Source organism: Sus scrofa, chromosome 15, assembly GCF_000003025.6.
Source record: "Sus scrofa isolate TJ Tabasco breed Duroc chromosome 15, Sscrofa11.1, whole genome shotgun sequence".
In the NCBI taxonomy this organism is placed as follows: domain Eukaryota; kingdom Metazoa; phylum Chordata; class Mammalia; order Artiodactyla; family Suidae; genus Sus; species Sus scrofa.
The window spans coordinates 65,289,808-65,315,247 of NC_010457.5; the positions used below are offsets into that span (position 1 = coordinate 65,289,808).

Below are 25,440 nucleotides of genomic sequence, written 5' to 3' on the forward strand. Positions count from 1 at the left end.
ATATCTGCTTCCTTAATCTATCAAGATTACAATTTTCTTCTTGGGTTATTTCTCTTTCCACCTTACATTAACACATGATGTTGGGAAGAAATCTAGAGTGAATATAGGACTCACCTCCAAAGTTTTTCTTATTTCAAAAATCTTATCCATGCACTGCTTGTTCAATACCTGCAAACACTTTTAAAAATAATATTTTGTTCATTTTTTATAAATAACTGAAGTATCAGTTATTTATCATCACTGGAGTTGGAACTTATAAGCTTTTTTTTTTTTTTTTTTTTGGCCAGAGTGTGCAGTGGCTTGATGTGGGAACCTAGTTCCCAGACCAGGGATTGAAGCCAGACCACAGCAATGAAAGCATAGAGTCCTAACCACAAGATCACCAGGGAACTCCCCAAAACTCTATTCTGAATTAAATACCATTCACCTTCTGATTTGTGAGACCTAAGTGTAAGTCTATTCCCCCACAGCAAAGGGGGCTGTAATCTGTGGAGATGAGAGATTATGATAGGAGCTGATGCCATGAGAAATGATCACCATGTGGAAAGAGTGTTCAAGTGCTATTTATCCAAAAGAGTATCTTCTACCCCATCATTATCTGATTTCTCTAACTATATGGCTTCTTGGTTAGGCCATTCATCAGCTAGAGATGGGAAATAGGGGCACAAAGGCAGGATAAAATGGAGAAGAAAACCAAGCACTTGGTAACCCTATTCATGCCTGAAATATACCTCTGATTTACAGGTTACCAGGTTTTCGTTTTAAAGCCACATGTGACTATAAACATACTCAATGTTGACAATTAAATCCTATACTTCACTTCTCAATGACTTTGCACATCCACATGCTTGTTTCTACAGCAAGATTCCTCATAAATAAGGTACAAAGAAGGTAGTGAAAATAGTACTATTTCAAGAGATATTAAGAAGGAAAAAAAATGCCTAAGGCTCACTACATACTTCAACAAAGGTTACTCAGCACCAAGTGTGTTCCAATCACTGAAAAATCTGTTGCGGGGGAGGTGCTGCAGGGGTAGAGGAGTGGGAGGGGGTGTAAGTTATACTAAAGACAAATAAGATGGGATTCCTGCTTGTAGCTGCATAGGGGATATAGATTTTTCAGTGTGCTAGAACCACTGGCAAGTTGGGGTTATTTACAAGGGAGAAGAGTAGACTGAATCTAGACAAAGATTCAAGGAAGTCTTCCTGTCGCAGACATTTGAGTTGAATTTTGAAGGTGAGTGAGACTTAACCAAAGGAAGGTAAGAGAGGCATTCCAGACAAATCCAACAAAGGCAGGAACAAAGGCACAGGGTCAGGGAACAAAATGTTGGACAATGCTATAGCAGAGGGAGAAGGGGAGTGAATTACGAAGTTTGTACGTTTAAACTATAAAGTATGAAATCAAGAAAGGAGGCTGGGAAGGAAGCCATGTTACTGAGAACACGGAAAGCCATGATAGGGAGTTTGGCCATTACTGTAGGCAAAGAGGTGCCACTGAGGACTTGTCATCAAGGTATGGAACAACTCAAATAACCAGAATGCTCTTAGATAGAGCACCCTACCTACAGTTTAAGAGAAAGCTTACAGAAGTGCAAGATGTAAAGCATAGCCTTTAGAAGGCTGCTGAAAGAGTTCAGGAACAATGGCCAAGGCCCAGTGATGGAAAGGAAGGGGTAAATAGAGAGTAAGAGAGAAAATTTTCCAAAGTTGTTAAGTTGCTATGAGGCAGAGGGAATAGAGGAAGCTAAGAAAAGTTTTAAGAAAGAAGTACAAATTTACTAGGGGAAAACAGAGATTTCTATTTTGGACGCTGAGATTGAGGCATCTGTAAACTTCTAGGTTGGTATAACCAGTATGTAATTGTATAAATGAAGTTCAAAAGAGAGTAGTTCAGAGTTGGGAAAAAAAGTTTTGAGAGTAATCAGAATATAAAGGTAGGGAAAATCATAAGAGGGACGGGGAGTCAGTGAAGTAGAGAGAAGTTAGAAGAGCAAGGACAGAAACCTGGAGGACAGTGGTGGTGTAGGAGGGGCAGAATGACAAATATACAGGTAGGCCGAGAATTGCTTCAAGATATGACAAAGTGGGAGTTCCCTGGTTGCCTAGCAGTTAAGGATTTGGCATTGTCAGTGCTGTGGCTCATCCCTGGCCCCGGAATTTCTGCATGCATGGAGGCTGCAAAAAAAAAAAAAAAAAAAAAATACATACACAAACACACACACACATATATATGGCAAAGCGAATCATGTTTTTGAAACTGAAGGAGTGAAGATTGTCCAGCGTGAGTATCAACAATGAGAAAAGAAGTAGAGAGGTCCACTAGGATTAGGATGGAAGCACATTGACTAGATTGGGTAACATGGAAGTCACTGGTCATTTTGGAGGGAGGAGAGTATCTTAGTAGAGTAGAAATGTCAGAAGTCCTGAAGAAAAAATAACCTAGATCATTTGTTCAAAAGGTTGATTTCAAATGAAAGGGTAGAGAACAGGGACAGCCCAGGAATGGGCGATGGCTGAGAGGAATACCCCAAAGAGTAAGAGCAAGAGAGAAAATAAGGAGAGAGGATAATCAGTGGAACCCAGTTTCTAAAGCGGTTGGATGGGTCAGAGTTCCAAACATCAGTGGGAAGGACGAGGCATGAATGTGTAGAAGATACTGCATTCTGCATCAGGAGGAAAGTGGGGGACTAGCTGGAGGCTGAAAGACACAGGGTGGTGGAGGCAGAAGTTGGGAGTTGACTTCACACCTCTATGACTTCATTTCATTGATGAAATTGGAAGCGGATCATCTCCTGGGAGTTGGGCAGGGAGGGTGCATGGTTTTAGGTAAGTCTTATAAGGACAGGTGATCCTTTGAAACAGAGATAGGAGGAATCGGAAGAACTGGTAAACTAAGGACAAGACTGAGAGTTTTCAGGTGGACATTTCATTGAGAGTCCAGATAAGACGACTTTTCCTTAGCAGCACTTGGCCACCCAGCAAGGACACAGAGAAAGTCAACTGTGAGAAAGGCCTGGGAATGAGGCTCCCCAGCCTCTCCAAGGACAGACAAGGAAGTGAAACGATCAAGTACACAACAGAGTGGTCTAGGCTAGTGCTGGGGAGGGGCTGGTTGTCTAGGAAAAGTTAGAGGACCAAAAGGCAGATTTGGTGGGCTCAGGAAGATAGCTTGGCTCCCCTGATTTCCTCTCACTCCCTAAAATCATCAACTTGCTACAGCAGCCACTACTGAGAGAAAGCCAAAATAAAACAGAGAGAGAGGGAGAGAACTCATTATTTCAAAATTCCTTTAACTCTTTTCTTAAAGATATGCACCATCTAAATCAGTCCCCCAAGGCCCTTTTAAATTCCAAGACTAAGAACAAAATTATGGTTAAATGTTTAACTAATGTTTTTTATAGCTAGCATGTTGGTTTTAGAAAGGTCAAATTTATGATACAATGAAGTCATATTTTTCACATTCTGTGAGCCTATTTTATAGCACATTGGGGCTCATAGTGTAATAAATATCTTCTATTATTTTGTAAGATTTTTGTATGCAAAGTTGGGTAGGGCAGAGATAATATTAAATTTCAAGTCAAATGAGCCGGCGTAAACCTTAGGCAGATCATTTTATCTTTTAGGAATTCAGCTTTTGGACTTGTAAAAGGAAGAATAGGGATAAATCTCCAAGTTTCCTTTCAAGTTAAAAAAAAAAAAAAAAAAAACATGAGCAGACTTTAATATTTTTAATTACTACAAAATGGTACAGTTACCCCTTTTCTTTTGTGACATATTTTTGGTCCTAGCTATAATTTATTGAGCCTCAGTCCTTGACCAGAACTCAAACTCCAACAATAGCACTGTCTTTATGGGAAATAGAATCCATTTTACCACAATTTACTTTATGTTCCAATTTCTCCACTCTCTGCTCACATTTAATCTTTGGAGGCTTCTTTTCCAAAAGTTCAGAGATACTTGTTCACCGACTCATGACCATGGATTTCTCATGGGACTCCGTAATATTTTGCCTCCACTGAACCTAGCCTCTTATTTCCTGGGTGAGAGCCCTTGTACATTTTAACTTAGATTTGTCATTGAGGGGAATATCAGAAAATGTCTAAAAAGCATCTATTCAAATGCCTGAGATGTTGGGGTCACTCCACAGAGCATGCCTGGATGACATGATGTGTGGGAAAAATCAAAAACAGTCTTATATCTGTCTGCCATTCAGATGTTTCTCTTGTCACTTGGTGAAAATTAAGGAGAACCCATGGCTCACTCCTGGGTTACAGAGGGTCCCACAGTCACTTTAAGTCACGAAATACAGTCCTGGATTTCCCATTGTGGCTCAGCGGGTTAAGGACTTGACATAGTCTCTGTGAGGGTTCAATCCCTGGCCTTGCTCAGTGGGTTAAGGATCTGGCATTGCTGTAAGCTGCTGCATACGTCACAGATGCAGCTAAGATCCCATGTTGGGTGGTTGTGGCATAGGCCTCAGCTTTGGCTTGGATTTGACTCCCTAGCCAGGGGACTTCCATATGCCCCAGGTGCAGCCATAAAAAGAAACAAAAAAATTAAATTATCCAATTCCGAGAGATTAATCAACTTTTCACTCTTTATTCAGCAAGACGATATTTCCTTTCATTCCTTAGATGATTAGACCATCAGAGTCCACAAGTGGGAGGGAAAAGGGGAGGACAGCAGAGTTCTCATTAGACTGGTGACTGATGCTGTTCCCAGTAAACCTGGCAGGTACTTAATGCTGACCCTTGCCCTCCTATCAGTTTTATTTCCTGGTCTGTTCCTAAAAATATTCCCCATATACATTTTCCCTTTAGCAGCTTCTCTTCCACTTTCAGGTTTTCATTTCTTGTTGTTCCACCCCACTGTTTTGGGTGGAGCCTAAACCTCTTGCAGGAGCCTTGTGGGGCAGAAAAATCTCAGGCAGGATCCCTTTGAAAATGACCCCATGCCACAAGCCGGTGATTTCTTAACTAGGGCACATAAGAGATTAAAAAATAGTATTTCATTGGGACCTTCCAAAAAGCTAGAAAGAATGTCGCTCCCCCTTTAACCACAAGAAAAAGCTGAATAGCCTACAGCATCAAAACTTTTCTTGAACCCATCAGAGAGCAGAGGTCTCAGGGTAATAAGATAACCAGAGATTTAAAGAAAGGTGGATGCCTCCAAGAAAAGAGGCCATGAAAAGAGGCCAAGAAAAGAGGCTTACCTGAGGCAGAGCCCCTGGGAAAGACAAGGCCATTAGAGAAGGGATAAGATTGTAGGCAAAACCCTGTGATGATTCCATAGTTACATGTGAACAATTTGCTGCCGTGGCAGAGTGTGAGCTTATGTACAGAATCCGCAGAAGCTACAGACACAAGGGGAATTTATACTCCTTCACAGGCTTTTCTCTACAAACCTCACAGAATGCTCCCAAGAAAGATCGGGGTCAGGGTAGCAGAAGAAGCCTCCTACAGTCTTGCAAATCTGTGAGATAGGAACAAAGCCCTCAGGAACAAAAAGCTCTGTGGGTGGGGAGAGATGCAGAGCTGCAAACCCACCAGGGTGCAAGTGTAGACCCTTTACAGCAAGGGAAAGGGAACAAAGAAGCCCTCTTCTCCTGAGAAGGAGGGGGAAGCTCTCTTTCTCTCTCACAAGAATAGTAAGATCTGAGGCAAGTCCGGAGTTTTCCACAGGAAAGAAGGCACAGTCACTGAGTAGATTCTAGCTCCAAGACCCAGGCACATGGATCTTGCCTAAGACTGAGGCTGAACCAGGAAAGCAGAATACTTCTTCCCCTATCAGGCTAGCAAGTGGCTGGTAAGAATCTACCACAAGGGAAGGAACAAGAGCATCACAACTCTCTCTGGGGCACAGGCTCCCAGAAAAGCCCACCCCACCATAAGCAAAGTAACACTAATTGCCAAAACCTGAACACAAGTGGTGAATGGATAGACTGTAATAAACCCATATCATGGAATACTACTCAGCAATAAAAAAGAATAAACTATTGATATATACAACAATATGGCTGGATCTCAAAGGTATTATGCAAAGTGAAAAAAGCCAGACTCAAAAGAGTACAAACTATATGGTTATATTTACATGACACTCTGGAATAGGCAAAACTATAGGGACACAGATCAGTAGCTGCCAAAGCCTGAAGGTGGGTGACGTGTTGACTACAAAGAGGCATGAAGTGTTATTGAAGGTGATGGAAAATTCTGTATCTTGATTGTGGGGGTCATTACATGTCAGCATGAATGACAACAGAATTTCATTAAAATTAGGAAGGTTTTTCCATGAAAATACAACATTAAGAGAGTGAAGAAACAAGTTACAGATATGGAGAAAAAATAGAACTTGCATAATAGCATATATAAAGAACATACAAATGAATAAGGGTAAAAACAGACAATGGAATAGAAAAATGGGCAAAAGACCTAAGTGGACATTTCATGAAAGAGGATATTCAAATGGCCAATATACATAAGAAAAGCTGCTCAACACCTTTATTCTAAATGCAGATGAAAAGCATGAAGTGCCACCACAGGTCCACCAGATCAGCTAAAATTAAAGACTGGCAATGCTACCAGTGCTGGTGAGGATATGGGGCATCTAAAAATCTGGAAAACAATTTGGTAGTATTTACTAAGGCGAAACAGACATGAGCCTTATGATCCAGCAATTCCACTCCCAAGTATTTATCCAATAGTTAATGAGTACATATGACATGTTTAAGAATGTTCACAGCACCATTATCCTAAATAGCAAAATCCTAGAAGCAACTCAAATTTCTACCAACCAGAGAACATACAAATACATTGTGGTATACGTATACAGCGAAACACTACTCAGCTTTAAGAAGAACAAATAATTCTAACATTTAACAAGGATGAAACTCACAGATATTGATGAGTGAAAAAAGAACAAGACACTATATACTGTATGAATTGATTTATATGAAATTCACAAATAAGCAAAACTAATCTATGGTGATGAATTCAGAATAGTAGTTATGGGTGGGACTAATACATACTGAGAAGAGGCACAAGGGAGCTCTGTTTTTTTTCTGGTCATACCCTCAGCATGCAGAAGTTCTTTGGCCAGAGATTGAACCTGTACCACAGCAATGACCTGAGCCAAGCAGTAACAATGACAGATCCTTAACCCACTGAGCCACCAGGGAACTCCATGAGAGAACCTTCTGAGCTGTCTGTATATTGATCTCAGTAGTATTTCCAAGAGGTAGCATATTTTTATAAATTCATCCAAGAGCACACAATGTTCTGTACATTTTATTGCATATCACCTACAGCACAGCTCAAGGGCTAATGATAATGTGTACAAAATGAATATAAACAGACTAGGCATTTGTAAGGACTTGTTGCGGTCCCTGACTCCTCAGTGTTTCTTAGCAGCTGCAGATGAAGAAGAAACACAAATTAGCTCTGTAGCCCATGACAGATCAGGCTTGATACAGCTTCCATTGCTTTTAGGTTCCAAGCTCATGCAAAGTCAAAAGAAATATCTTTTTGTTTAAAAGAAGGCAGAGCAGGCATTTTTCCTATAATATTTTTAAGTGGAGACATTTGTTTCTATATGCTATTAATTCCCGTAATGCAACTTCTGCTAGGTTGTTTTTTTTCTATCAAGCAAATAAAATTTCTTGTTGCTCCATCATCCTCCTACCACATCATTTATCAATAAATCAAAATTTATACACCTTACTGTAGGTATGTTTTACCTCGATGCAATTTATTTATTTTTATTTTATGGCTGCGCCTATGGCACATGGAAGTTCCTGGGCCAGGGATTCTATCTGAGCCGCAGCTGTGACATGCATACTAGATACTTTAACCTATTGCGCCAGGCCAGGGACTGAACCTGCACCTCTATATCAACCTGAACTGCTTCAATTAGATTTTTAACCCACTGTGCCACAGCAGGACTCCAACTCCAATACAATTTACTTTCGATGACCCTGCCAACACTCCTGAAGAGGCCTTATCCACAAAGTCCGCCAGGACTCATGCACCTGTGACCAATCTGGGGAATGAAGTTACTCCCAAAGCAGCAGCTACTCTTGTTTTCAGTTCTGCCACTGAGGCATTTCCTCTGTCTCCCTGTGAGCATCAGACACCAGTCATCAAGCCTCTGACTATAAGGGTTCTCTGCTCAGTTCTCCAAGGCACCCAGAGGCCCTTCACTGGGTCTGAGCAGGAAGAAAACCCCATCCGCTCCCCTCTCACTTTGTTGAGGGCCCATGGACAACCCATCAAGCTCCCCCCAGTGTTTCTCTTCACAAGCCCTCCCTAATCTTCACAACTTGACCCTTATTCTTACATCTTTAATGTGAATGAGGTCCACGAGTCTGAACCAGTGTCAGACATTTACCTGATAATTATGCTCTGCATTTTCATCCAGCACCTCACTCTCATGTACAGCATTTGTGGTTGAGACTGGATATCCTCAATCAAAACATCAATATTAACCTCCTGTTATAGTAGCTTCAGGTTGAGCTGTATGAAATTATTTATTGATTGCTCACAATCTTTGACCTGAAAGAACTGCATTCTCATGTGGTTCACCTAACAATTTTATTCAAAATAGGCTTCTCAGAGAAAGTGGACTGTAGGTTGGAACTGCACAAAAGGGAAAAATGGATTCTTAGATGAATCCCCAGGCAAATACTGAAACACCTTCTGCAAAGCATCTCACCTTGGCTTTCAGATCAGCACACACTTCCTGCTGCTTTTTCCTGTCCTTCGCCAACATGCTTTCCATTTCATGAGCTGTACAGGCCTCAGCCAGTGTCAGCACAGCCTTCTGTATAAAGTCTCTCCTATTCTTATGCCAATTTGACATCAGGATCTTTCGCTGCTCCTTAGCAAAGCGATACTGGTCACAATATTTCTCATGTTCGACCTAAAAAGATAATGGATGGTGAACACTCATGAAATTGAGCCTATACTTTATGTCAGTGTTACAAAAGTGAAAAAATGAATTGCAACCAATGATTTTGAAAAATTAGGGACAAACATCATAATAGTAAATGCAACAACCAGGACCAGGTACCAGTCCCAGAGTTCTGAGCAACTGGTAACTGAGGACCAGTCATTTAATGTTTTTCTTTTTTCCTGTTAGTTTTATTTATTTATTTATTTAAGTCTGGTTGATTAACAATGTTGTGTTAATTTCTGTTGCACAGTGAAGTGATTCTGATACACACACACATATATAGACTTTTTAAAAATATTCTTTTCTATTATGGTTTATCATAGGATATTGAATATAGTTCCCTGTGGTATTCAGTAGAATCTTGTTTTTTAAAATATTTTTAAGTTCTTATATAGGATGGAGTCAGGCCATGTGGCCCTAAAACAATTTCTAACTCTATATGGCAATGAACCTATGAGCAGAAAACATTATTTCCCCTACATACAATTTCAAAAATATTCCATCTTCAAATTAGTTTGGTATATTAACAATGAATGAAGTGCTTCGGTTAGACATGTGCCAATAAACATTACAATAATCCTAAAAACTCAGTTTGCCCTGATTATTGAAACATCTAAACTTGAAGTTATTCTAGCAATGACCTTAGCCCTTCCCATCCCACACTCCTGAGGGGCATGACGTTCTGACACAGGTACCAATAGTTCCTGCTGACAGGGAATCCAACCCTGGGAGGGAAAGAAAGGGAGAGTAGTTTGAAAAATCTCTGTAGGTGATTCCGAAATACTCCATATATAAATGTGTGTCTCCTAAAGTTGAGATTCAGTGACCTAAATAATTCTTTTTTTTTTTTTGGCCAGTAGACCACATCTCTGAATTTGATTCATTATTTAACCCCTAAGTGATTTGAGAAAAGAAGCCAGCAAGCAGGATAAGGTTGTTCCACCTAAAATAATAACTTGGGTATTGTTAATTAAGTACATAAGGAAACAGGCTATTGCCTTTACTTAAACCAAATATCAGCTACTAAAATCTTTTTTGTAAACTTCTTAACTTTGTTCTTCAAAGCCAAGAATATGCTAAAGCCTGTCAACTATTAAGAAAGGAAGTATACACCATGCAGAAACGCATACTAATCATCCCAGTGTAAGAAGCACATGTAAAAATCTTTAACATATTAATAGCAGGCAAACACAAAATCCGCAGAGGTAAAAATGACAGCTGGTCACAGAAGCAAACAGAATCAATAGGGAATAAAAAGAAAGAACTAATTTAATAAATTAAGATGTTGGTATAATCTAGAATGAATTAGTATATAACTTTTTTTACATGACAGGTATTTGCTATAAAGGTCAGAATTAAATTATTGTTGGTGGGGAGTAGGGGTGGAAGAGGATGGGAGAGGTTTGTCATATTAGCTGTGTGCCTTTGCTTCAGTTTCTTCACCTGAAAAGTCAGGATAACCATAGTAAAGTACTGTCATCCACTGTTGCAGGAGTTTACACATGACTGACAGAGGATAAACTCTGTACACATGTTGGTATTATTACTTGCTTGGCTTAAAACCATTACAAAAATACAGAGTATGTGATAATAGTTTATCATTTGGCCCATTTAAAATGTAAGAACCTATGCATATTTGTTTACACGTTTTAAAGTGAGTTACTGGGAAATTCACTGGTGACATGGTAACTCCTGTTTCCTTGTCTTTGTGGTTTTATCCACTAAGGAACAAAACCATAATTTCCCAGGTCTTTCTCAGGGAAATTTCAGCCTTGATGCTGAGTTCTGAATCTGGGGCATTTTTTGTTTCAGACCTGTCTAGGGGATCAAATGGGGTTGTGATGGGGATGGTGTAGGTAGGCACCAGCTCCCCAGGCAAGGGCTGGCTTCCCCTGACTAGAAGGAGTGAGGTGTGGCCGACTGTGTGAATAGAAGAGCAGGCATCCCAATTTCAGATAAGACCCAAAGATGGCAGGACCTGTGAGATGGGCAGGTGAATTTACAGACACCTAGAGGTCAAATATCAGGAAAGCAAACCAGGAGGCCATGGAGAAGCTCTCACGGGCAAGGAAGCCACGAAGAGTAATGTAGCCTGAGGGGTCTCCCATCCTTTTAGGCATCATAACTTCTTGAAAAATGAGACTCTCAAAGTATAACCCTATTATTTTCTGGAGTGTAAAAAATATAATTTTAGAGCACCATTTAAAGTATACACACAGACATTGCTTAATAATTATCAACCACTAAAACAATTTAATTTGCTAGCATATAGCATCCAGCACTCACCAAATCATGCCTTGATTTGTGAGGAAAATATCTCTGTAACATGTCCAGATACAGAGTCCTTCTGCCACAGAGATTCCCAGGATACTGATCCAGAATAGCCTGGTAAAGCCAGTGGTCTTCATCACTTAATTGGTAGTTTCTGGAAGCAACAAAAATGTCACAACATACTGTTAAGCAATCGTGGAGGTTGAGTGACCTCGAACTGTTTAAGCTGTTAGCAAATTATAATGACTACATAAAATGAAGTCTTAAAAAAAAAAAAAAAAACACATTAGCCAAGTTAAATGTCTACCATAGAAAAGGTTCTGAATTCAAACACAGTGGTGGTTTCAATTTGGTCTTGCCATGAGTTCCAGGCATAATTCGAAGAAGTTTGCCAATGAGACATAATAGTTTAAATATATTTTTCTGTCTTTCCTATAACAATATCTTAAAAATCATGACCAATACATGAAATAAACGAACACTGGAAAATAAATTACTAAGCATACTGATTAAAAAGGAATTTTGCTAATTCACCAAAGTCCGTATTTCTAGATTGGAGGAAAATACAAATGCAGACAAGTCAAATGAACAATTACACAAAAGAAACTAAGGCCTGAGGAAGGCCCTTATTAAGGTTTGACTTTTAAAAGTAAGTCTAAAATTATCTTTTACTGCACCTTCTCAACCACTTGCTTTGTGGGATAAGACTAAATATTGGTAGTATAAAGATAACCAATGGCATTAAATTTCGGATCATTAAAGTAATCGCTTGTGACAGAATCTCGTCAGGTCACTTTCCCAATAACATGTCCACCATGCTCCAAAATACCTTTCTTCATTCAGAACACTCCTAGGTGCTGGCCTGGTTTGCATCCCATAGAAAGTATTAGCAAAGCCCTATGCAGGGTGAAAAGGTTGCAATATCGGCTTGAACTCTAGACTGAATTAATGTCTTTTTATTATTCTGAGTTTATTTGCATGTCATTATTTCTGTTTAATAAGTTGGAATAATGAAATACAGATGCAATCAGAGGGAATATTATTAGCAACAAATATTTCTTTGATCCAAGATAGAGACTTGCCATTGTTTATTTCTCCCATATCAATGGTCTTCTACTTTAAAATTAATTGTGAAATTTAAAGAATTTTTATATGTCTTCTATGCCCGTGAAAAATATTTGATAAGTTAGATTAATAAAAACCACTTTAAACCAGTGATACTAATGGGAAACCTACTGTCCTCATCCAAGTTACCCAGCTTCTGTAAACATTTCATTATTTTGCTAAGCAGAAGGAAAAAAAATCTTTTTCAAAAACGATAACCTTCTCTAACAGCTCTACAATAAGAAGATAAAATGGGTGTGTTCCATTAGGAAGAAGCAAACTTTACACTTCTTCCATATGACATAATAATCTATTGGAGAGAAAGAATCTGAGATGAGTTCATTCATGGAACACATTGAGTGCTTGGGTTCTGTCTGATTCAGTTATGCATGTATAGAAACTGAAGTCTTCTGCAAATAAAGCATCTCAAGTAGGAGTTTTAAGGCTGGAGAAAGGCTTGCCTGAATGTACTTGGCATTTAAAAAGCCCTCAAGTCTTCATGCACAATAGCTCAGGTCCTCTCTCAAGGAACTCATTTCATTCATGATAACATAAGTACATTTTAATAACAGAGCTAGCCACAGAAATTCTCTACACAGCAGGCGACCGAAAAAAAGAGAATAACCCCAAAGTCCACAACGTCATTAATGCTTTAAAACTTGTTCTGTAATCAAAGGAACGTGAATACAGTTTGAATTTCCATCTTTATTTGATTACAAATGTGCATGTGGAGATGGGGATGGACGAGGGTATCTGCTGCAGAAAAGGAAGTGACAGAATCTAGGTCCAATGAATTCTGTTCTTTTCAACTGTCATTTACCTACATAAAGGATGCTGTTGCTGCCATGCTAGATCACCTGAAAGAGCTCAAATTCTTTTTATCAAGATGCTTCACAGATGCACTTTCCAAGAACTGTCCTGGGTGAGGAACTGCCTCGCCTAGGAGGTTACTCTACCACCCAATTTTGAGAGCCAAGCCCAACCAATAAGTGGGGGTGCAGAAGGCCAGCCCACTTCCCTCAAGGTGAGACCAACTCTGTGATGCAATCCATGCTTTCAAGTTTCACCATGGGTGCAAACAGTGGCCTCCACTGAGATCTTCTGCACAGATATTTTCCCTCCTTCCTCCTGCCTCCCTTCCCATCCTTCCCCTGAGAGCGCTGCCCAACAAATCGTTTGTTCTGGGAGTTCCCATCATGGCTCAGTGGAAACAAATAAGACTAGTATCCATTAGGACGTAGGTTCAATCCCTGGCCTTGCTCAGTAGGTTAAGGATTTGGTGTTTCTATGAGCTGTGGTGTAGGCCAGCAGCTACAGTTCCAATTTGACCCCTAGCCTGGGAACCTCTATGTGTTGCAGATGTGGCCCTAAAAAGACCAAAAAAAAAAAAAAAAAATCACTTTTTCTTACAATCTCTGCCTCTGATTTGCTTTAACAGAACCTGACCTGAGATCATCTATGATTTTCGAAAATAGTTTGAATCCTTTGGTAAATGGAGAAGTACTTGTAAGCTAATTGCTTTGGTGATCTCTCATACCGAACTATGGTGTAAGAATGCAGCTGTCCTCAAAGAGAAAGTGCAAACGACAAACATTTACAAAAATGGTTTTTAATAAAGCACACATTAAACAGTGTACATTGCTCTAAATAAACATAGCAGCAGGAGAATTTGTGGGACTCCGTGCATCTTTATACTTTGTGTGAATGTATGAATGAGGTGCCATTTTAGTGGCAACATCAAAGCTACTTAAACATAGAAAATGATAATACAACATTAAAACTAGATATTTCAAGCCAAGTATGCCATGAACAGTGATCACATCCGTTTTGCTCTTACTGATTTTAGAAATGGCACATCTCAACAGCTTTTTCCAAGTAGTACAATTATGCAAACAGGCAGTTGATTTTTCAGTATAAAACGAAAAACATGCTTACAAGAAATGACATATGTGTTCACAATATTATTATTTTTAGAGTATTTATAGCAGTTTCCAGAGCTGGCTTAAATTTTGGAGCCAACATTCACATCAACAATACTAAAGGCACAGTCATACATCTCCATTAGGATGCTGTATGTGAGAGAGAAAACTCCCACCACTATAGGTATGCTGAGTCTTCTGGATAGTAAAAATGAAAGAGGAATATTTCAACATGACAGCCTTTTCACAATAACAAAGTAGCCATTTCCTCCTTAGCATTTAAAGTAAAATCAAATTTAATATATCTGAATCTCTAAATTCAAATCAGGACATTGATTTTTTTCTAATTAAACCATCTTTCATCATAGAAAAAGAAATCTATATAAAATAGCTTAATTATATAAAAGAACTAACATTAGATTTTACCTTGAAAAATTCTTGTTTAATTGAACTGCTTTGCTGATAATTATGATGACAGAAATAGCTAAATTGCAGAAATACTGAAAAATATTCTGATCACTTATCTACTTGCTGAATTTGAAAAATCACTATAATTTTAAAGAAAAACTTAAAGAAGACTTTAAAATTATTCTAAGCTTTTATACTTCTAAAAATATTTTTAGACAAAAGATCTTTTGTAGGTCTCTGTAAAATTTTTGGTTCATACAAACTTTCTAATTTAAAATATTGCATAATTGTCATCTTTATAATAGCACACTATGATTTTACAGTTTCCAGGTTTATCAGGCACTTCTTTTTAAAAAAATTTTTTTTAATTAAAGTATAGTTGATTTACAATGCTGTGTCAATTTTTGCTCTTCAGCAAAGTGACCCAGTCATACATGCATATACATTCTTTTTCTCATATTCTCCACATTGGGCACTTCTGACACTTTAGGAAATTTCAGCCTGCAGGGGTGTGAGGTATTTATTACTTAGTCCTCACCCCCATGCCCTGCTGACAAATATTGAGGTCTACCAATATAATTTCATCATGATTTCCCAGAATGTGAGACAAAACAGGTAATTCAGAAAAGGAGGATGACAGGGCTGTGAGAATTCAACCAGACCGAGGCCAACTGCCTCCCTAATTCTACCTTTTGGAATCATTATGAAAACTTTAATCAGACTCACAGTTAACTTAGCTACTAGCTTTCTTCATAGTCATGCTTAAACCACTTCCCTAAGGTTCAGGTTCTAAGACAACAAAATACATTTGGGGAAGGCAGGGGGCAGCCAGTGGTGGCAAACAAGGCATGGAGGATAACAGGTAATTTAACAGCTATGAAACAAGTCTATCAAACTGAACAGTGTGGATTTAAACTGCCTGAAAGTTGTCTTACACTTTCTCAGCATGAAGGGGGCTTTCCAGCAAAATGGTAATCAAAGCCTCCCAAGCCAGCTGATGCAGTTATCAGCTTCTAATGACTGCCATGACCAGCAAATGGCCATAGTGACTCTGGCCTAAAGAAAAACTCTTATCTTGTCAAATGTAACAGCATCAGGTGCTCCTCCACTAAGACACAGGATGAGCCACTGGTGGTGTAATGAGGCTAAAAGATGGCTCTGACACATTCTGCTTGTTTGGCTACACTGGGTCTGACCCTCTAGGAAATATAACATGACACCTCTTCTCAAAAGTTGTCTTCCTAAATCAGACCTATCCAAACACTGAATCAAATCAGCCTGATTCCTGAAACTGTCTCCCTAGTTACCCATCTCTCCAGGCCCATTGGCCACATAAAAACCTGTCTTTGATTTTCAGCCCGGTTGATAGAGGGCTCTCGCCGCAGTCTCATTTCTGAACAACAGAATCTCTCCTTAGATTTCATCTAGGTATGTGCACTGTCTTCAAGAGAGCCATTCACGCTGAGGAGATCTCGCCCTCCAGGATCTCTGGGCACTGCCCAGTTTAGCTACTCAGGTGGAAACTGACAGCCAGAACAAAATGGGCTTTCAGGAGCATGGGTCTAAATCCACTGAATTGAAGAATCAACAACAGCAATAAAAGTGACCCATAAGGTAAAGTCACAACTTGTACCGCAGAGTTCCCTTGGTGGCTCAGCAGTAATGAACTCATTCATGAGGATGCAGATTCGATCCGTGGACTCACTCAGTGGGTTAAGGCTCCAGAATTGCCATAAGCTGTGGTGTAGTGGACACGGCTTCTATCCTTCATTGCTGTGGCTGTGGCATAGGCCAGGAGCTATGACTCCAATTCAGTCCCTAGCTGGGGAACTTCCATGTGCCGTGGGTGCTGCCCTAAAAAAGACAAGAAAAAAAAGAAAAAAGAACTTGCATCAGTATCCAAAGCCACCTTCTTTTCAGGGGTGATAGGAAAGCGAAAATATGACAGGATTCTAAAAGTGATGATGCCAGAATTTCTTATGGGAGGGTTCAGGATTGTGAATCTGGTCAGAAGAGGAGGCTAAATTATTTATTTGGAAGCTTTATTTGCTCTTTTCTTTTTTCTTTGTATTCAACAATTGCAAGTTGTTTAATAACGAAGAAAATCAGCAGCTAACATTTGCAGTTAGGATTGTGAGTGCTTGGCATCTGAACAGTCCTTGCAGTCTCTTTGAGTTTTTTCCCCTGGTTTGGCCCTGAGGGGACACTCCTCTAGGATAAAAGGTCCAAATCCAAATGATGTTAAGAGTTGGAAGGTAGCATATATGAATGAAACAGGCCAGATAGAACAAGTATAAAGGCACAAGTTCATAGATAAATTGCAACTGAGGTTGGATTCATGTCTAATTTTCTGTAGTTCAATTGCTGTTTTCATAACAAGTGCACTCTTTTTACTTAGATACTTTTAAAAAGTAGTTTTCACAGAAAGCTGAATTTTTTTTCTTATAATATGTATTTTTTTGGGGGGTGGAGTAGCTGGGATGGTGGCAATACACTGAAATCATCCTTTGTCCCTACATCCATCTAACACTAATTTTAAGAGACAGTATAATTCCTACTGGAAGTTTTGAAATAGCATGATCAAAATAAAATAGCCTGTTAAGAAAAAATGTAATGGCTCAACCATCCCACATGCTTGGTGGTTTGTTTGTTTGCTTGTTTTTAATGGCCATACCTATGGCATATAGAAGTTCCTGGGCCAAGGATGGAATCTGAACCAGAGTTGGGACTTATACCACAGCTGTGGCAATGCCAGATCTTTAACCCACTGCCAAGCTGGGACTGGAATCTGTGCTACCACAGAGATAATGCTGGATCCTTTATCCACTATACCACAGTGGGAACTCCCCACATGCCAGGTTTTAAACAATTATATTCATCACAAGGACTGTAAGGAGAGGGTACACTGCATCTACTCTTATTCTTGCTCATCAGAATCCTGATTTTATTCAAGATCTGCCTTCTTCCACAGGTCCCCCACTTCAGGGAAAGTGAGCCCCAATCTAGCCTTGGAGCTAATCCTGAGTGATCTTAAGCCATTCACAAACATCCATTCATAGGCTTCCTGTTCCTCTTGCTAGTGTTTGATGTAATCATGGACAAAAGGCCCAGTTCTGGCTACTGAAATAGGAGGAGAAGTCTTCTGGGGCAAAGGTTTCCCAGCTCTTATAACAAGTCACAAGGAAGAAAAGGTCCCTTTCTGCTTCCAGCTGTTGCAGTGTGGGACAGCTAGAGTTGTCTGGCAAAAAGTCACCTACCCTGCAGGAAGGCAGGACAAGAGAGTGCAGAAAACTAGACCTCACTGCCCTGGGACTTCTCTACCACTGCAATTCGAGTGAAATCAGAAATCACCTTACTATTTATGTTACTTTGACTTGGGTTGGTTATTCTCTTACTTTAAGCCACAGATATCCTATTTGATAGCTTGCTGACGGGAAGAAAAATGACTTTTTAAAATATAGCATCCTAATATTGCTTTGGGAGGAAAGAACTATAAAGGATGTAGAGATTACAGCCATAAAAAAGAACAAAATAATGCCATTTGCAGCAACATGGATGGAACTAGAGACCCTCATACTAAGTGAAGTAAGAAAGAGAAAGGCAAATACCATATGATATCACTTATATCTGGAATCTAATATATGGCACAAATGAACCTTTCCACAGGAAAGAAACTCATGGACTTGAATAACAGACTTGTGGTTGCCAAGGGGGAGGGAGTGGGATGGACTGGGAATCTGGGAGTTAATAGATGCAAACTATTGCATTTGGAATGGGTAAGCAATGAGATTCTGCTCTATAGCACTGGGAACTATATCTAGTCACTTGTGATGGAGTTTGGTGGAGGATAATGAGAAAAATAATGTATATATACATATGTGTGACTGGGTCACTTTGCTGTTCAGTAGAAAACTGACAGACCACTGTAAACCAACTATAATGGAAAAAATAAAAATCATTATTAAAAAATAAATGAAGGCTAATGGGAAAACAAAAATAAAGACTAGGGGACTCTTCTAAAAAAAAAAAAAAAAAAAAAAAGGGATGTAGAGATTAAAGATATGCAGACCCATGTGGTCAGAGACCAGCATCTACAGTGACATTCCACAGCTGACTGGAATGGACCAGTGTTTAACATTAAGACTTTTTTTTTTTTTTTTTTTTCTTTTTGGCCGTGCCTGCAGCATGCAGTTCTTGGGCCAGGGATCAAACTGTGCCACTGCAGGGACCCGAGCCACAGCAGTGACAATGCCAGATCCTTAAACCACTGAGCCACCAGGGAACTCCCCAGACAAAACTAAACAAAATCAGCTCAAACTCTAATGAACAGAATCACTAAAGACAAGATCATTCACAAACACATTATTTGCTCTGTTGAGCCAAAATCTGCTTCCATGTTACCATTTTATTCTTCACTTTTGGGGAGCAAGAACATTTTTAAGTGCAATAAAGTTGAAGCGAATAAAATTACTTTATATGGATAGTACTACTCAATTTTCTAGGTTCAAAAGCAAGCGTAATAGAACTGGCCTCCTTTTTTGGGATGGGATGAGGAAAATTTTAATTAACCATCATGAGGGCTTCTGAAATCTTAACTGCCACATAAAAACACTTATAATACCACTGCAAACCAATTACTAGCAATCATTAAGAAATCGTAAGACTGGAATAGAAGAGTGATGGTTCTCTTTCTCAGTTTGTTATTTTTTAGATATTAACAATGTTCATGCGGCACATAAACATAAGGCTGTGACTGTGGCGATTGTGATTTCTTACATTACTCATTCTTCATAGTCTCAGTTCTAATGACATGGTTTCCTTAAAGGATTATATTTATCTGCAGTTGGACCTTGAGGCATAAGGAGTAGGAAAACCTTAATAACAATTGATTCGATGTATAAAATAGGTATTATAATTTCTCTCATGTCAAAATTTGACAATCTTGTCCCTAGACATTTTAATCTTGTCTTTGCTTATAGCTACCGAGATTTTATTATTTTAATAACAAATTTTATCTGTATCATTCAGGTTAAAAAAATAATATGTTATCAATTGTTCTAGACACAAATCTGGCAAGCTGCTATGTTTTCATTTTCTCCAATCTGATTTGCTCAAGATTAATTTGATTTCATACCCAGAGAAGAACAAAAACCCCCTCTCATAAATGACTCACTCCAGCCTGTAAAACCCTGACTTTTCAGTCTCCTGAAGTATTAAAAATGTAGCCATACACCATTACACTGTGTAGTTCTTAGGTGAAACCATTATAACAAGAAGGCAGTTGTGGGCTGCAATGATGCTAACAATAATGATTGCTGAACTAGAAATCTATAGCCATTGAATATTCCTAGACATACTTTTCACAAAGACATTTAACAAACATAACATAAAATAAAGACACAGATTGAGTTATTAATTAAGCAAACAAAAATCTGAGATGGGTTTTAGGGATATCTTGCAGAAATTGGACCCATTATTTTCCCCTTGGTAAAATGTATTCCACTTAGGTCAGAGAATTTAAAATATTAACGGATGCAAACTATTGCTTTTGGAATGGATTTGCAATGAGATCCTGCTGTGTAGCATTGAGAACTATATCTAGATACTTACATCACAACACAACAATGGGAGGAAAAATTATGTATACATGTATGTGTAACTTGATCCCCATGCTGTACAGTGGAAAATAAATTAATAAATAAATATTAATAAAATACAATACACTTTTCCCCACAACAATCCCAAAGTAAGTTGAACAATCACCAAATGAGGCTTTAGGTTTAAGACCATAAAATAATTAAGTATTTTCAATGATGTATTTATCTTAAGAGAAAGCTATGGAAGATACGATAATAAATAAAATAAATCACAGTCCTTACTTATTACCGCCTCATAAGAAATGTAAACTTCCAGGTAAGGTTGGACAACTCATGTTGAAATATGCCAGGAGAAAACGGGAGTTGCTATGACCAAAGATGGTGTTTGAGTGGGCCATGTAACCAATATGACTAAGTGAACACCCTAGTGTTTAAATAATTATGCTCCTGTTTCTGAGGACTTCTCCCCTTACTAACCACCCCTGACATACAACCAGCCCAGCCCAGAAATGTAGAAACTGAATCCAGACATGCCCAGGCACTGAAACTATCCAAAGTGGGTTTTTTTTTTTTGGGCTGTGCCTGCAGCATGTGGAAGTTCCCAAGCCAGGGATCGAACCTGAACCACAACAGTGACAATGACAAGTCCTTAATCGCTAAGCCATCAGGGAACTCCTTTCCAGAAATTCTGAGATGACTACCTTATCATAGAAAAATGCCACCTGCTAATTAAGGACCTTTTATAGTTCTTATACCTTCATCAAGCAAGCAAATGTCAGTTGTTTATTAAGCTCCTTTCCCTCCCTTTCTTCTATCCTGAATTCATCAAGTAATAGTCACAGGCATAAGTATGTGTTTATTCAAACATTTTTTTAAAGAAAATCATGTGAAAGACATAGAAAACAAACTTATGGTTACCAACGGGTAAGGGGGGGGAGGGATAAACAAGGAGTAGACACTACTACATATAAAAGAGCTAATCAACAAGGATTTACTATATACCTCAGGGAACTATATTTAATATCTTATAATAACTTAAATGGAAAAGAATTTAATATATATACATATATTTTTCAATTATTTATGTGTGTATGTATATATATGTATAACTGAGTCACCTTGTTGTATACCTGAAACTAACACAATATTATACATCAACCATACTTCAATTTTTAAAAAAAGAAAGAAAATCATGTGAGAATACTCACTGTTTCTTGAATGCTGGTTTCCGATGCTGGCATTTTTCTATTTCACCTTTCATCTTTTTTATTTTTTTGCCAATTCTAACATAAAAATAGTGTTAGAGCTAACTATATAGACATATATTGAAAAAGAGAGAGAAAGAATATGAACAAAACACTGGTGATATTCACACATGGTAGCAATAGCTAATGCTCTGATCAATGAGTCCACAAGATGAACCAAATGATAGAAAGTCTGTTGATGAGAGTGTAAATTAACACATTGTAAATCAACTATATTCCAATATAAAATAAAAATTAAATTTTTTAAAAAAGCATAGGAATTCCTATTGTGGCTCAGCAGATTAAAGATCCAACATTGTCTCTGTGAGGATGTGGGTTCAATCTCTGGCCTTGCTCAGTGGGTTAAGGATCTGGCATTGCCATAAGCTGTGGCATAAGTTGCAGGTGTGTGTCAGATCCTGTGTTGCCATGGCTGTGGTGTAGCCCTCAGCTGTAGTTCCAATTCTACCCCTAGCCCAAAAACTTCCCTGTGCCACAGGTGCAGCTGTAAAAAGAAAAAAGAAAAAAAAAAAGAGGTATAAATTATTTCTACTTTCTGGGAAGGCAATATGACAATACACTCAAGAGCCTTAGAATTTTTCATGCTCTTTTGACACAGCAATTCCATTCTAGAAATTCATCTTAAAGGACTAATCATGGGATTACTCAAAGTATGGTGACAAAAGTTATTTTATTCCAAGGTTTTAAAACAAATAACAAAATACATAATAAACACACAATTTTATAAAATCAGGAAATGGGTTAAATTTGTGCGGCTGGATTACAATCATGTATCATAATACTATGCATGCAATAAAAAATATGTTGTAAGAATATCTAATACAGTGATCTAGAACACAAATTAGTAAACATTTATTTTAAAAAATCAATAATACTGGATCCAGTTCACAAACTGGAAAGCAATGGATAATGTATTTTTTATTTTTGTGAACAATATACACATATTTGAACTATACAAAATATTACCAGAGAATCTCACTGGGTGTTAGAAACTTAGATAAACTTTTAGTTTCTTCTCCTTGGTTGTCTCAACTCAAAAAAAATTTCTCTAATAAATGTAATTATTCCTATATTAAGAGAGAAAATATATATAAGGAAAAGTCCATAGGCTACTAACTAGTTATTTTGAAAGTTATTAATAACTAGGGTAAATTGAAATAGTTTAGTTGAAAAAATATAAAACTACTGGGTCTTAGGAATGTACACACAGAGGGACAAACTGTTAAAATCATTCATTGTGAATTTTAAATAGCATTCAGATTCAGATCTCATAAAATAATAGAGTAATAATTATGAACCAACATTATAAAATTTAATATACCTATCAAACAATAGAGTAGAAATTACTTGCTATCACTCAGTAGCTTTTGCCACATATTGGCTTCAGATCTGACAGAGCCAAATGGAGCATCAGACAATTATGTCTCATCTATATGATTAATTCACCCAAATGTTAGGAAATTAAAGCCACAATCTCATCTGAGTCTAAAACAAGCAATTAAACTTGTCTTCATATTACTAATGAAATACAGCTCAAATAGAATCTAAATAGCTTCACAAACACACTGAATAAATAAATAGGTTCAACTGCAGTCAATTTTTTAAAAAATACATATTTTTTAGCTAAAGACAATATCCTTTAAAGCTGTGTTGTCCAAGATAGTAGCCACTAGCCACAAGTGGCTATTTCAGCACTTGAAAGGCAGCCAGTCCCAATTCAGGTGTGCTGGAGTGTGAAACGCAAACCAGGTTTGAAGGACTATATATGAAGAAAGAATGTAATGTATCTCCTTGGAAATGCAGATCAAAACTACAACGAGATACCACCTCACTCTAGTCAGACTGGCCATCATTAAAAAGTCTATAGATATATCCGAACACTACCCTCACCTCCTTGGAGCCGTTTTCCCAGGGTTACTTGAGAAGCTGCCTCCTGAACTTGAAGTCCTAACATTGTTCCTCGAATAAAACATAACTCTCAACTTTTAGATCGTGTATATTTTTTTAGTTGACACTAGTGACACACAGAGGAGGTGAGGTGGGAAGGAGTGCAAACTCTTGGCATCATTGTGTTTGCTGTACTTCTCAGGGAGTATGCTGGGAGGCTATGTTCTTTGACCCTCAACCTTTGACATCAGGAGGGGTCTCTGCCAAGTCCTGGGGTCTAGGAGTGAACACCCATGCTTGTGTTCCAAGAAAGGGCACTGGTGAGGCATGGTAGGAGGGGAGAAAAAAAAGTCTGCAAACAACAAATGCTGGAGGGAAAATTAGTACAGTCACTATGGTGAATGGTATGGAGGTTCCTCAGAAAACTAAAGATGGAATGACCGTGTGACCTAGCATTCCCACTCTTGGGCATATATTCAGATAAAATTACAATTCAAAACAATACATGCACCACTGTGTTCATAACAGCACTATTCACAATAGCCAAGACATGGAAATAACCTAAATGTCCAGTGACAGATGAACACTGGAATACCACTCAGCCATAAAAAAGAATGAAATAATGCCACTTGCACCAACATGGATGGACCTAGAGATTATCATACTAAATGAAGTCAGAAAGAGAAAGACAAATAACATATAACATCACTTATACACGGAATCTAAAATATGACACAAATGAACTTATCTAAGAAAAAGAGGTATATTCACAGACATAGAGAACAGACTTGTGGTTGCCATCAGGAAAGGGGAGCTGGGGAGCAATGGATTGAAAGTTTGGGATTAGCAGATGCAAACTATTACATATGGAATGGATAAACAACAAGGTCCTACTGTATAGCACAGGGAAGTGTATTCAATATCCTGTGATAAGCTATAATGGAAAAATACATACAAAAGAATGTAGGTAAATATACATATAAACTGAATCATTTTGCAGTATAACAGAAATTAAATCACTGTAAATCAACTGTACTTCAATAATACATATATCTCATTAATAATTTAAAATATTGATTATATGTTGAAATCACAATATTTTGCCACTATTAAGTTAAAATACATTATTTCAATATATTTCATTTTTATTTATTTTGGCCTTGCACACTACATGCGAAGTTCCTGGGCCAGGGACTGAACCCGAGCCACAGCAGAGGCAATGAACCACACAGCAGTGATAACGCTGAATCCTTACCCTCTAGGTCACCAGGGAACTCCAGTCTTTAAAAAATTTTTTTTGTCTTTTTGCCTTTTCTAGGACCACTTCCGGCAGCATATGGAGTTTCCCAGGCTAGGGGTCCAATCAGAGCTGTAGCTGCTGGCCTACACCAGAGCCACAGCAACTCAGGATCCGAGCCACATCTGTGACCTACACCACAGCTCACGGCAATACCGGATCCTTAACCCACTGAGCAAGGCCAGGGATCGAACCCACAACCTCATGGTTCCTAGTCAGATTTGTTAACCACTGCGCCACAATGGGAACTCCTACAAATATTTTTAAATAATTAATTAAAAAATTTTAAATTATGTATGTGGCTCACATCATACTTCTATTAAACAGCACTGCTCTAGTAGTCAACTCAATTTACCAACATCCTGGTACATATACATGCCTGAAGTGGTGTGGTGTTGGGGGGAAGCTTTCTATTCAGATGTGTAGAAGAAACCTATTCATGCTCAGCTATCTACTAGTTCAGAAACTTTGGAGCAATTGCTCTCCTACATCTGCAGTGGAAAAATAAATCTGCAAAAGAAAGCTTTTTAAATAGGGTGTATTGAGGACTTAAATTACATATTCATATGTACATGTCATGTCATGTAACAGGTACTCAATAGATATCAATGGTCTCTTCTTTCCTCTCTTTGACTTAAATTTTTTTTGTGTGTGTGTGTGCTTTTTAGGGCCGCACATGAGGCATATAGAAGTTTCCATAATTGATAAAGCTAATCCTCCATTTGTTGCCAATTCAGTTGTTTG

General features: G+C 38.3%; 1 protein-coding gene across 4 annotated transcripts in view; it reads right to left on the reverse strand.

Moving 5' to 3' along the window:
* The window catches only part of CCDC148 (coiled-coil domain containing 148), a 362,700-nt gene that overhangs the window by 221,436 nt on the left and 115,824 nt on the right, over positions 1 to 25,440 (reverse strand). For all 4 annotated transcript variants that reach the window (XR_002339474.1, XM_021076461.1, XM_021076460.1 and 1 more), the window contains 2 exons: positions 11,235 to 11,373; positions 8,709 to 8,915 (listed from right to left, as the gene is read on the reverse strand). Coding sequence is in view for 3 of the 4 variants with exons in the window: in XM_021076461.1 (XP_020932120.1) it covers positions 8,709 to 8,915; positions 11,235 to 11,373 (346 nt within the window). In the remaining variant the exon portion in view is untranslated. The remainder of the gene's footprint in view (positions 1 to 8,708; positions 8,916 to 11,234; positions 11,374 to 25,440) is intronic.